A 13275-nucleotide genomic window follows, 5' to 3' on the forward strand; every position below is an offset into this window, starting at 1 on the left:
TTTTAAAAAATTAGCCGTACTTTAAAATGACAAATGATTGTACGAGGATTAGAGAAGAGACAGAGAGATCGTAAAAACGTTATGACAAGTGGTGTATATCCCGAAGAAAATAAATCTGAAGCCGATTGTCTTGTTCTCTGCTAGAAAGCATCGCCGAGACTCAGTTCTCACAATCACAAACAAGCAAAGTAAGGCAAAGCTAAAAGTTACTTTCTTTTTGGATTTGATTGATTCATTGATTGATTGAAATGGAAAAACCCAAGAGATTTCAAGGCAAAGTGGTCATCGTGACGGCTTCAACCCAGGGAATTGGCTTTAGCATAGCCGAGAGGTTCGGTTTTGAGGGTGCTTCTGTTGTCATCTCTTCTCGCAAACAGGTTCTTTTTTCTCCACCATCAACATCGGGTTCGGTTCGGTTCCAATGAATGCTTTTCTTTATTTTATTTTTAATGTCAAATTTTTCGTCTTTTCTTTTTGTATTTGGGTTACTACAATTAAGGTTTTCCATTTATTTGTTGGAAAAAATGAAGGATAGAATTAGGTTACAAATGATTTATGTGTTTCCAACTTCCGCTCGCTTATTACATCATCAGGATATCCTCTCACGTGAAAAAATGATGATTTGGTAATATTATTTTATCACAATCACTTGTTGATGATAATGAGATAAGAGAGTGAAAATTATATGATTTTTAATGAATAATTGTGATCAAATAACATAATCACTTTTTCACATGGGAGAATCCAAATCAATACCCTCAACAGGAATATTATGTGATACTTGTGCACACGTTTGTTCATTGCTGAAATAATTTTTTATTTTTTTTCCTTTTCGGTTGAATTGCCGCAGCAAAATGTTGATGACGCTGCGGAAAAACTCAGGGCCAAAGGAATTGAAGTGTTGGCGATTGTTTGTCATGTTTCAAATGCTCAACAGAGGAAGAACTTGATAGACAAAACTGTAGAGGTGATATTTTCTTCAGTTAAACAATGAAATTTTATTGTCAGAAATGATCTAGTCCAGGTTCAATAGAAGGCTTGTATTGATTTCATCTCTCCTTTCAATAAGTCTCTTCATTTATCAATTGGTTAAAGAAGCTATATCTGTTACTGGAATCTTAGCACCCATCAATTATATTTTATACAAGTCTATATCTAATTCACATCTAGTCTGAAACTGGCCTTTGTTTTTTTCAGGGAATTAGTTCTTTTATTAAAATCTGTCTTTCCAACTATTTGAATGCAGTTCTAATATGTGGTTGAACATTTTGGTTTGTTACAGAAGTATGGAAAGATTGATGTTGTTGTATCCAATGCTGCTGCAAATCCTTCTGTTGAAAACATTTTGCAAACACAAGAATCGGTCCTTGACAAGCTATGGGAGATAAATGTCAAAGCCTCTATACTTCTTCTGAAGGTAATTAAATCTGTGAAATAACCAAAACAAAAATAAGAAAGGAAAAATTCAATATATGTTTCAACTTTTTCTCTTTCTACCATTTCCATTTGATGTGCTGATATTGTAATTGGTGTATGGTGTATTATCCATTTTATGATTTATACAGGATGCAGCTCCTCACATGAAGAAGGGTTCTTCTGTCGTTATCATTTCCTCAATTGCTGGTTATAACCCACCAGCTTCTATGGCTATGTATGGAGTGACCAAAACAGCCCTTCTTGGACTTACCAAAGTTGGTACTTGGCTTGCCATTGTTCCTTCAAAACTATGTAATCTGTTACTATCTTTTTTTAATGCTAATTATTTATAATATGTTGCGTAGGCCCTGGCTGATGAGATGGGCCCAAACACTCGTGTAAACTGTGTTGCTCCTGGTTTTGTGCCAACTCATTTTGCTGCATTCCTTACCACTAATAATGCTATGGTGAGTATCTTTTGAACCAAATAGGTTATTCCTCTTGCCTCGAGTCTCCTTCCTCACTTTATCATTGGTCATTTGAATGGATTTTCTTTGCGTACTACTGCAGAGGCAGGAGCTTGAAAGGAAGACATTACTTGGAAGGCTCGGTACAACTGAAGACATGGCTGCTGCGACAGCTTTTTTGGCATCTGATGATGCTTCTTATATAACAGGTGAGACCTTAGTGGTTTCTGGGGGAATGCCCTCGAGGCTGTAGGCTTCCATTTTCATCTTCTAGTGTACTTCTGTTGTGGGCCTAGCCCAAAAAGTATTTTCCTTGACCCCCTGCTTTTGAATCATCTGCACCCATTGGGAAATATATAGGAAGAGTGTTCTTTTCAATTTTTCTTTATCAAATACTGTAAGGATAGCATTGAGCTACCTTTTGCATCATTATGAAATAATAAGGCGCGTTCGGTAGAGAAGAAATCATTATCTGTTTGGGAATTACGATTATAAGAAATATGATATGATGTAAAAGTGAATTTCCCAAAAATGTGACCAAAAAAATTGTTTGGTAGGCTAAAATATTACCAGAAATATTAGTTCAAGTTTACTGATTCTATGTTTGGTTGATTGTTATATTACTGGAAATGTGGGGTGATTTTATAAAAATAACCCCACTTAAAAGTAATTTTGACCGGAAAAAGTTAGAAAATATTCCCACCGGGTGAGAATCTGAAAATACCACCCACCCGATGGTATTCTTTTACGGGAATTTACTTCACAAATTGAAATCTCAATCTCGAGAATTTGATTTTCTCTGAAATTTTTTCACAATCTTTGTACTAAACATGAATAAACAAGATTTCCTATGTCAATTTCTCCCGTATCAAGCACCCTCTAAAAGTAATCACTTTTTAGTGATCTGCTCGCAAGTGCCACCGTCCACGATGGAGAACTAATGAGAAATCTGAAGTTAAAATTTCAATTTGATGGAACAAGATTTGAACACACAATTCTTCTCATAAAAGCCACTAGTTTATCAAGTGAGAGTAATCTTATAAGTGACATGCATGCTTAAGAAAATTGAGATTGAGTCTTAATAGGGATATAGTCAACCCAACAACCTCTTCTCTAACCGTAAAACTCTTCTTCCGCATCACAGTTCCAAATAATCAAACAGGGACAACAATTGTCCCCACAACCCACCAAAATCGATGCTTTCTTCACAGCCACCATATGGAACACCCCAGCCAGCAAACCCAGTGCCACCGCCGCAAAAATGGATGAGAAATGTTATCACCAGGTGTATTTGCAACACATATTATCATCTGCACCTGAAAATGGATTGTTTCAAAACATAATGAGTGCCCTACCTTGGTGTTGTCCACTGCACTACTTTCAGGGAAATGTTATCTTCCTGGGCATATTTGGTGCATCACTAACAATTTGATGCTGTACTTGATAACACATGCTAACTTAACCAAACTCCACACGGTTGACAGCAGTGAGAAACACACGATCTCATTTCATGAGAAATCCATTTCCGCTCTTGAATAAGTTTTGCACTACTTTTGTTGGAAAAGTTTTACTTTTGCCTCTCTTGGTTATATCATTTTTTCACTTAATTTTTTATTTTATGGTTTCAAATTTATCATTTAAATTCAATGTGATTTTAATGTGCATTACTTATTATATAAAATATTAAAAAAAGCACTTAATAAATAAAATGACAAAAAATTTCCTAATTAAAAAACAATTCTAAATTATTATATAAATTCAAATACGCAAAACTGATATAATTGTTTTACGATACCAAAGGGTGCGATATGTCTAGTTCAACTTGTCCTGGTAACACCTGCACCTGAACTCAGCTACATTGGCGTATGGATTTGAATCATTTCATATTACTTATTAACATGACAATATTATGTTATAAGAGAAAAAGACAAACAAAAATAATAGAATTCATCATTATATATGTAGGGTCCTTTTTATATCTTTTTCTCATAAAACATGACATTATCATGATTGTAAATTATATAAAAAAGGTCCAGATTCCTATTGATACGAATTACCTAAAGGAATAAATCTCTTTCTAATAAAGATAATATATAATTGTTAATCAATGGTTCTACCTAAAGCAAAGAATTATCCTAGTTGAATAGTTAATTCTTGTTACATGTGAATATGAGTAGAAAATGATAATCTTATATTTCTAAAAAAAAAAAAAGTTATCATTTCAAATTACACAACTTTGTGTGGTTTAAGTGAAATGAACGTGTTTTAGTGTATATATGTTAATTTTTTATATTCTCTCTTTCACAATACTCTCTCTTCTCCCCTCCTAATTTTGTGGGAAAAGAACGTAAAAAACCATAAAAAATATACCAAAAACATTGTTGTTTCATTTAAAATAATATAAAGATACAACTTTTCCCTTCCCAAAATCTAACAAAATAATAAAACTTCAACTAAAAGCATGGTCATCATTAGAGGATGATTGGAACCAAATTGTTTCGGGCCACATTGAGTGATTGGATTGAAGCATTAGACAGTGTAAATGGAAGGGTATGTTACGGGTACTACCCTTATTCTTTCATCTTTATACGTTATGTATTCCACACTTCTACTTTATTTCTCAAAACATCAGCCTTTAATCAGATTCCACACGTTTTAATTTTTTTTTAAAAGGTCTTATTCCACGCTTAGAATCTCTGCTTTGCAAAATTTCAGACCAATGCTTGATTTGGAGTATAAGCTTAAATGGCCCGCAATTGAAATGCTTAAAGAACATATTTTAGCTTCGATCAAGTTGTTATCTTTTAGTAAGTGCTCCATTGATTATTGGTAGATCGAATATAGGATCCACATAAAATGTCCGCCAATTAATACTATATAGTTCATCCAAATCGGTCAATGAGGTACTATACCTTGTGTACCTTTCAGTACCCTGTACCTCACCAAAGAGAAGTTCATTTTCTTAGCAGAGTGTTGCAATCACTTGGACTTGGATCAAACGGTCCTTGACTTGGCACTTGTGTGCTATTTATCTTGTTGATACGTTACATACCACATGTATTCTTGGACTTTTTTTTGGTCCCAACAATAAGGTGCTACAGTTAAAGGATGGGGGATATGGGACGTATCCCAAAGTGTGAGAAGACTGCAAAATGCAAATTGTTGGATGAGGTGAAAGCAAAGCTCAAATCTACCAAGCTTTGCACTGTGGCCACTTAACATTGCGGATGATGCATGCAAGTAAAGAAACCCAAACAGAAGCAAAAAAGGGGCTCTCTATCTCTCGCTATAATCAAGCTACTTTTGAACCAAGCAGTCACGAGACACCCCTGAAGCTTTTTCCTTTGAATTCATCTTTATGCTGCTAAACGACCTAATCCTCCTTATCCATCCTATTAGGAGAAACCGTGAAAACTGCTTCTTCTTCTTCTTCTTCTTCTCTCTTTCTCATCAGAATTTCCTTCTTTTTCTTTTTCTTTTTCTTCATGAAACTTCCCTTCGTTTTGGTTCCTATTCCTTAAACAATGAAATACCTGCGTTCCTCTCTGTTTCTAATTCTTATGTCCTCTAAGAATTTTTATCCTTCACAACTCTGATAAAACCAAAGGGTCTTATTTGAACTCGTAAATGAATCATTTTGATACATATTTTTCATTTTTCGTTGGAGCCCATGTTTCGGAATCGGTTCATGCACTTCCTGAAATCGATTCACACATTCAGAAGGAAGATTCCTTTTGACTGACTGTTTTGAATATCATTCACACACACACAACCGTTTCAAAGACATGAACTTCGCTAGAGCTTCAATGGCGGGTTCATGTTTTCATGCGCTTCGCTTAAGGAGGTCTAAGAGTAAACCTTTACCAGAGCCTTCTTCTTCTTCGTCCAAGACCCGGTTGAATTCAGACTTAGAGAACATGGAAAGAAAGAGATTTGATAGCTTGGAATCATGGTCAATGATATTGGACTCTGAGAATGTGGAGACATGGGAAGCTTCAAAGGAGGATCAGGAGGAATGGACTGCTGATCTTTCACAACTTTTCATAGGTAACAAGTTTGCTTCTGGGGCTCACAGTAGGATTTACCGTGGAATTTACAAGCAGAGAGCTGTTGCTGTGAAAATGGTGAGGATTCCAACCCAGAACCACGAGAGAAGAACCTTGCTAGAACAACAATTCAAATCTGAAGTTGCTTTACTTTCACGTCTCTTTCATCCTAACATAGTGCAGGTAACTAAGGTGTTACACTGCACTGCAGTCAACAAATAAATATCTATGCCGGTTTCTTTTGTCAACTTCGTTTGTTTAGCTTTATGAGTTTTTGTTTGTGTCGGTTTGGAAATTGAAGGGAAAACACGAGGTCAGTTTATGAATAATGCCTTTCCTTGTTTTATTGCTTGCTGTAGTTTGGTTTTTGATATAAAGACCCCTTGCCACTTAGCACTTTAGTGGGAAAAAAGTTAAAATGAGTTTTTCATGAACTGAGGTGGGCAAAGAGGAACTTCTGAAATCTGAATAAATACATTGCCTTAATAATAAAATACCAACTGGCTCTCAAATATGAACCTTTCTTTCCTCTAGTCATGTTTTTACGGGATGCAAAATGTATAGTGGTAGTGGTATGATTTATCTTTGTCCGTGGGTTTTTTTTATACATTGCCAATTAACATTTATATGTATAATTCATTTTATTTGAATGGATGACTGAGGTCTGATTTTTCAAATGACTCTTAATTTACAGTTTATTGCAGCTTGTAAAAAACCGCCCGTGTACTGTATCATAACAGAATACATGTCACAAGGAACTCTGAGGATGTATCTGAACAAGAAAGAGCCATACTCTCTTTCAATAGAAACTATACTAAGGTTAGCTCTTGACATATCTAGGGGTATGGAGTACCTTCATTCGCAAGGTGTGATTCACAGAGACCTCAAGTCAAATAACTTGCTTCTCAATGATGAGATGAGGGTTAAGGTGGCAGATTTTGGAACATCATGTCTTGAAACACGATGTCGGGAGACCAAAGGAAACATGGGAACATATCGTTGGATGGCACCTGAGATGGTTAAGGAAAAACCTTATACTCGTAAAGTTGATGTGTATAGTTTTGGCATTGTGCTTTGGGAACTCACAACCGCTCTCCTTCCTTTCCAAGGAATGACCCCTGTACAAGCTGCTTTTGCTGTTTCTGAGAAGGTCAGACTCCAATATCTAAATTTTAAACTTTGTCATCTTTTTCGTGAACAATGCTTTTACATAGAATACTGAATTACTTTTCTAGTTCTCTGCTTAGTACTTCTGATGTTTTTACTAAGAGCCTTTTGTCCCTTGTCCACTTTCTCTAATCTGGATTTGCAAAGTTCCTATTCTATTTGACACACTCCTTAAAACCTTAATCATGCCTAGTATTTAAACAATTGTTCTATTATGCAATTCAACACAGGCCATAATTTTGGTCAGGTTGACCACAGAGTATGTGTCCTGTTGTTGCATTTTCAAGACGATTGGTTGGGAAAGGACATGTCCTGAGTAATCAGAAACATAGGGATTAGGGTACTTCTGCCTTGAAGCAGTTAAACTGTTAAACTTTGATGAACTAAATTGTCCCTTAGTGCTTTATCTGGTTAACCCAATGGGATTATGAAGTAACAATATCCCTAAATTAAATTTTTATATAAAGTTAGATGCAAAAGGTCCAGAACAATTAGTTAATAACTTTGAGATATTGGAAAATCTTATAATCTATAATATTCGTAAAATAATTATACAAATCCTAATGTGAAGTTTGAATCTCTTCCAATCTCACAAACCTTTATATCTTGTAACACAAAAAAAGTTTAATTTCGAGATTTCTGTCAATCCTCTCTACTGGTATACTCCTTTACCTTTATGTCAGAGTTACTTGGATATGCTTAGTATTTCACAGTTCGTATGACCTACTTTAAGTGTTTATCATCTACGTACGGACAAGCCTTTGACTTCCATTTAATACATGAAATAACTTTCATCAGTAGCTTAGGTTTAAGCTATACAATGCGGCAACACATTTTTTTTTTTAAATAAACCCGTCCGACATGATGTTGAATGTTTTTAAAAGATCATTTGAGCACCAGTATCAAGGACCCAGTGCTGGACGCACACATGCGCAAATGTTCGCAAGTGCGGATATGAAATTTTCAATTTTAGTTTTTTTTTTTTTTTCATTTTTGTTGGTCCTTATTTATCTTTTGGTTCAATATTTAAATTAGGAGTAAATACTTTTTTAAGTCCTTAACAAAAAACACGGTTCCTACTTTAGTTTCTTATAAAAAAAAAATTAGTCTCGAGTTCTCTGAGAAATTCAAAGTGTATCAATTTAGTTAAAATCGTGGTCCCTCACATTAGTCACTTAAAAAGATTAAAATGGGTCAACTTTGAATTTCATAGTGACCAGGTGACTATTTTTTTTTTATAATGCACGAAACTGGGGATCAAATTTTTTGTTAGAGACCAAAAATGATATTTATTCTTATATTAATTAGCAACGTACAGAGATGATTAAAACAACGTATCAATGCAAATTGATTAGAGAGAAAACTTATTTTTCCTCTTCTGTCACGTACTCATTCTCATGTTCTCTTCGTCCTTTGTTTCTTTTTCCATTTTTATAAAAAGAGAAGATTGATTGCAGGTCTGACATTCTCAAATAAGTTAATCTCTAGAGACGAGGTTTGTGATTTTGCTTGTCTTAGGTATAGATAGTGTTGACTTTTTTATTCACCACTATAAAATGAAATGATGATGTATGGATGTACTGGAGTATATTCTCATATTTATTTTGGAGGATTGGTAAGATTTAGCGGAGAAATGATTAGTCAAACTATTGCCTTTAGCTTGTCGTGGAAGCAACTAGATTATGAGCGGATTTAAGCGTTAATTTAAACTTTTTTTACCAAAAAAAAAATTCGGGTCCTGTCACTGAATGTATAAAGAAATTTTTCTGGGTACGCCAATGATCAAGGTTGACTTGATTATAGCATTTTCGCATAGAACAGAAACTTTCTGTAGAAGAAATTAGACTACTTGCCACATAAACCACACAAAGTTGTTATTCCAGTTCATATTGGTTATCCATTTGAACTAAAATAACCACTTCGAGTGATTAATTTTCACATTTACACACCCTGAAAAGTTGTTTAAACGAAAGTCTACCCTATCTACTGCATAAAATGGCGTCTTCCATCCTGGATTCCATGCATAACAAATTATCACAGGCAGTCAGGCAAGGTTAATTATCCAAAATTTATAAAATGCTTTTTTGTTGATCATGTAGCATCTGGCCTGTTGTTATCTTTGCTAAGGAGTCTTAAACTTGAGAGCAATAGAGCAACTTAGGCTTGAAGATTTGGAATTATTTGACCGCTGTAAGCTAACTCAATATGAGGAATGCTACAACTTCCTTTTGATTGGCCCAACAACACTCCCTCTCCCTAATTAGCCCAACATGTTAAAAATGTAACAGTTGTTCCATTTTGGCCCAACATTACCCGAAATTGTTTATGTAAAGAGAAATATTTTCAATATTCCTTTTAGTATTGAAGACTCGTATACATCATTGTTAAAATTAGAAAGAAAAAATAGTATACTTAACTTTACTTATTTCACCCATCCATTTATGGTTGATGATATCTAATCTAAGTCATATTTCTAATAAAAGAATACATACTCTTCTAGTACCTATTTTTAGTAAGTCACTATTAGACGGCTTAATGCTATCGATTCGATTATTTAACTTGAATTAAGTATTGATTCAATTCATTTTGAGCAGAACGAAAGGCCTCCTCTGCCTGCTAGTTGTCAACCAGCACTTGCTCATCTCATAAAGCGTTGTTGGTCAGCAAATCCTTCGAAGCGACCAGATTTCAGTGACATTGTGTCTACTTTGGAGAAGTACGATGAGTGTGTTAAGGAGGGTCTACCTCTGACTCATCATTCGGGTCTTGTTAGCCGAAACGTCATTATAAAACGCTTAAAAGGCTGCGTCTCAATGAGGTCCTCCGTACTTGTGCAAGCTTGATTCTCCTCTCTAAGGTATTCTTGTTTGTCTTCCATATTCAATAATGCCCATCTACACAACAAGTCTAGTACATAATTAATCATACACTTGAATTGCTTAAACTCATAAAAGCCCACATGTACAGTTATATTTATATGCTATGTTGTTGGATGGGAAAAAAAAAAAGTGCAACATTTTTTTTTTTAACATTATTGTCTATATAACTAGCAGCAAACCGAAATCTGAAGCTCACCAACCACCAACTACAAGAAGCTAACTAAATCCAGCAACAGCGTCCATCCACCAAACAACATGAAAGCAAAGTTGTACTACTGCATTTGACATTCTACCTACCACAAAACGCTGACATTAGATTAAAAACTACACTATTGTTGGAAACCTTCCTTCTCCTTGTCTTACATGTTAATTTCCACCTTCAATAAGTAAATACCCTGTGAGGTTAACTATACAATATTTGCACATTAAGTGGGAGCTTCAGTTAATCGAATTAATAAATTCCTTTTGCGGCGGTTACTCGGATGAATGATTAAATTTTCCCTTTAATAGGGATTGAAGGACTTAGATATAGGAGATCGCTATTTCCAATTGGGTAAGATTACGTGCTTTGAATGCAAAAATAGACTGTGATAGCGTCACACACTATTGCAGGAAATTAGGTCAACCGATTGCGGTGAAGGCTTGGATAATTTGTATGAGATTATTTTATACAACAAAAATTAGGTCAACCCACTTAATATTTTTGTGTTAAGAGAACTTAAGATTCATACGGAGTCATAAGTTTGTACTTATTATGTGTAATAATTGTAAATTTGTAACCGTAGTTTCATGTAAGTAGTACATTCACAGAAGTATGGCTTGTTCCTCTAGATGGTGGGCCTTGCTTTGCTTTTATGATTGCCCTTCTGTTCCCTTTCCTTGAGGATGTTGTGCTTCTCATTTTCTATACATAAATGAGAAAAAAAAAAAATCTATTTGTTGATGTTGGTGGGGCACATGAATCCAGAGAATCTGTGATAAAGATTACAGAACATTATCTAGTATCTTGATAGGTAACCTTAGCAAAAGCAAATATGAAAAAAATAAAAAACAGAATTAGTTATTGGTAATTTGGTTGTTGAAATTTTTTGTTGTTTATACTTATCTGCACAAACATCCTTCTTGTTATCCACTAAGCAAAGCATCTTTTCGGCCGCGGTCTCTTGTGGTTATATATAATTGACCCTATATCAAGCATAATATTAATGGGGTATGTTTTTCTCATGTTACATGAGATAACATACCCCTCCTACTCATACATTAAAAGGTGTGCTTGCATTTATTTATTTTTTTACTTTTTTTTTTAAAACGTGGGTCCCACATGCTTTGTGTCTATGGCATGAGATAGCAAATCTCATGCAACATAAGACTTGTATTTCCCAATATTAATTGACGACCGATGAGAAGTGCCACTAGCACTTTAGTCTGGCATCGGTTACTTGAAACATGTTTCTTCAATTGCAAGATTATAAAATTTAATATAATACAAAACATCGAGTACATTTGGATGCACCGAGAGATACTTCAGATGAAGAAGAAGATAAAAAACAAGATACAAGAAGTCGCAGGTGGCATTATAAACCACCTCCTCCTGTTCAAAATTATAATTTTCACTCGCGTGAGGTTTTTAATTGCAAAAAGGAATGGTGCTTTTAATCCTTGATGATTATCGGGAATAAAATAATGTCTTGGGAAAAAAAATTCACATTATTTGTTTTTAAGAAAATAATAAGATTGTATTTTTTTCATAATTTAACATATAAAATGGAGAAGGACTAACTCATAATGTGTAAGTCTAAAAAATCTCACACTTATTATTAATTCTATTTATATTTAAATAAACTGTAACTTATTGAGGAACTGTGTAATTCTAAAAAGTTTATATTTATTATTAATCATTTTATATATAACGATTGTAATTTATTGAAGATTGATAATTCACTTGTTGTATTTAACGATATAAATTTGTTAGAAATTTATTAAAATATTTCTTAATATTAGATACAAGTAGGATGAATCGCTAATAATAGAAGTAAAAAAAATTTAGACCTAACGTAACTATAGTTTAATACATTTTTAAAATAAATATATTCTACCATATAAATTTTAAAAGGGTTTTCATTTTATCCTTTAACATAACATAACAAACTTTCCTACACTCAAAATATTTTGTGGGGCCCACACTTTTTAAAACAAAAAATAAATAAAAAATTAAGGCACGCAAAACGAATCTCTATAACATTACACAATCACTTTTCCTACAACATAACTCTTATAAAACCCATTTTAAAAATATCCGAACTCCATGTTTATTTAATGGGTTTTATAATTCTCATTTAACATGAGAATTCAAATTTTCTTACACACCCTTCGATTTCCGTGCTGACATGGGTCTTACATATAATTTTTTCTAACACATGAGTCCCACATACTTTTTATCTCTACAACATGAGAATTGAATTCTCATTTAACATGAGAAAATTAAACCCCTTATTTAATAGCAATTTTCTCCCCATAACTTTATTGGCGAAGCTGAGAACTGGAGAAGACAGAACAGACTAATTACCTAACTCCATGTCCTTTCCTCCTTGTCATTTGTCAACTTATCATCACTCACACTGAACAAATATCGGAACATTGATCAAAATATCATTGTTCACTTAATTTTTTTAAATGTTACGTGAACACTGTTATTTTTCAATATACCACACGGGCAAGATTGTTACAGTGCCGAGCGAACTTGGTTTGCTGATGTGGCACGTTTCTGGTGGACAATAAATTCGCTACTCTGATGTTGCAATAAATGCTAACACATTGAAGAAGTTTGCTGTCACATTCAGCGAACTAGGTGTGCCACGTGTCTCACATGCACCAAGTTCGCTGAAGGCCCAAGCGAACTAGGTGCCACGTGGCACAATCTCGTTGCCCGATCAGAATTAATATATCAATCACAATAAAGCACAGAAAATGGCAATTTAATGAATGTGTCAATCAAAATTAATGTGTCAATTATCAATCACAATTAATGTACCAATCACCAATCACAATTAGCATACATGATTAACTTTTGATTGTACCAATCACAATTAATGTATCAATCAGCAATCACTTCGGAAGGCCATAACTTTTGATTCAGATATTCAAATCAGATATTTTTTTATTTTATTTCATATAACTTTTCGAGATCTATCCAATGACATCTCATTTGACTTATTTTATCTCTCACAAACATCATTCGAATTTGTAACAATGATATCACAAATAATTAATGTATCAATCACAATTAATGTATCAATCAAA

The 13275-nt window shown here is 34.0% G+C and overlaps 2 protein-coding genes across 2 annotated transcripts; both read left to right on the forward strand.

Annotated features, from left to right (window-relative positions):
• Positions 1-243: 243 nt before the first annotated feature.
• LOC133286425 (tropinone reductase-like 3) lies at positions 244-2414 on the forward strand. The gene is made up of 6 exons (XM_061483842.1): positions 244-377; positions 851-967; positions 1283-1417; positions 1566-1691; positions 1782-1883; positions 1987-2414. Exons 1-6 carry the CDS (start codon positions 249-251, stop codon positions 2134-2136), a joined length of 759 nt encoding a protein of 252 aa, XP_061339826.1. The 5' UTR covers positions 244-248; the 3' UTR covers positions 2137-2414.
• A 2710-nt stretch (positions 2415-5124) lies between these two features.
• Positions 5125-10897, forward strand: LOC133286428 (serine/threonine/tyrosine-protein kinase HT1-like). Its single transcript, XM_061483846.1, has 3 exons — positions 5125-6112; positions 6624-7079; positions 9691-10897. The coding sequence occupies exons 1-3, from the start codon at positions 5669-5671 to the stop codon at positions 9937-9939; spliced, it is 1149 nt and encodes a 382-aa protein (XP_061339830.1). The 5' UTR covers positions 5125-5668; the 3' UTR covers positions 9940-10897.
• Positions 10898-13275: the final 2378 nt, after the last annotated feature.

The sequence above is a fragment of the Gastrolobium bilobum genome, unplaced genomic scaffold (assembly GCF_033153095.1).
Source record: "Gastrolobium bilobum isolate Gb01-03AN ecotype WA unplaced genomic scaffold, APGP_CSIRO_Gbil_v1 utg16135, whole genome shotgun sequence".
Lineage (NCBI taxonomy): Eukaryota > Viridiplantae > Streptophyta > Magnoliopsida > Fabales > Fabaceae > Gastrolobium > Gastrolobium bilobum.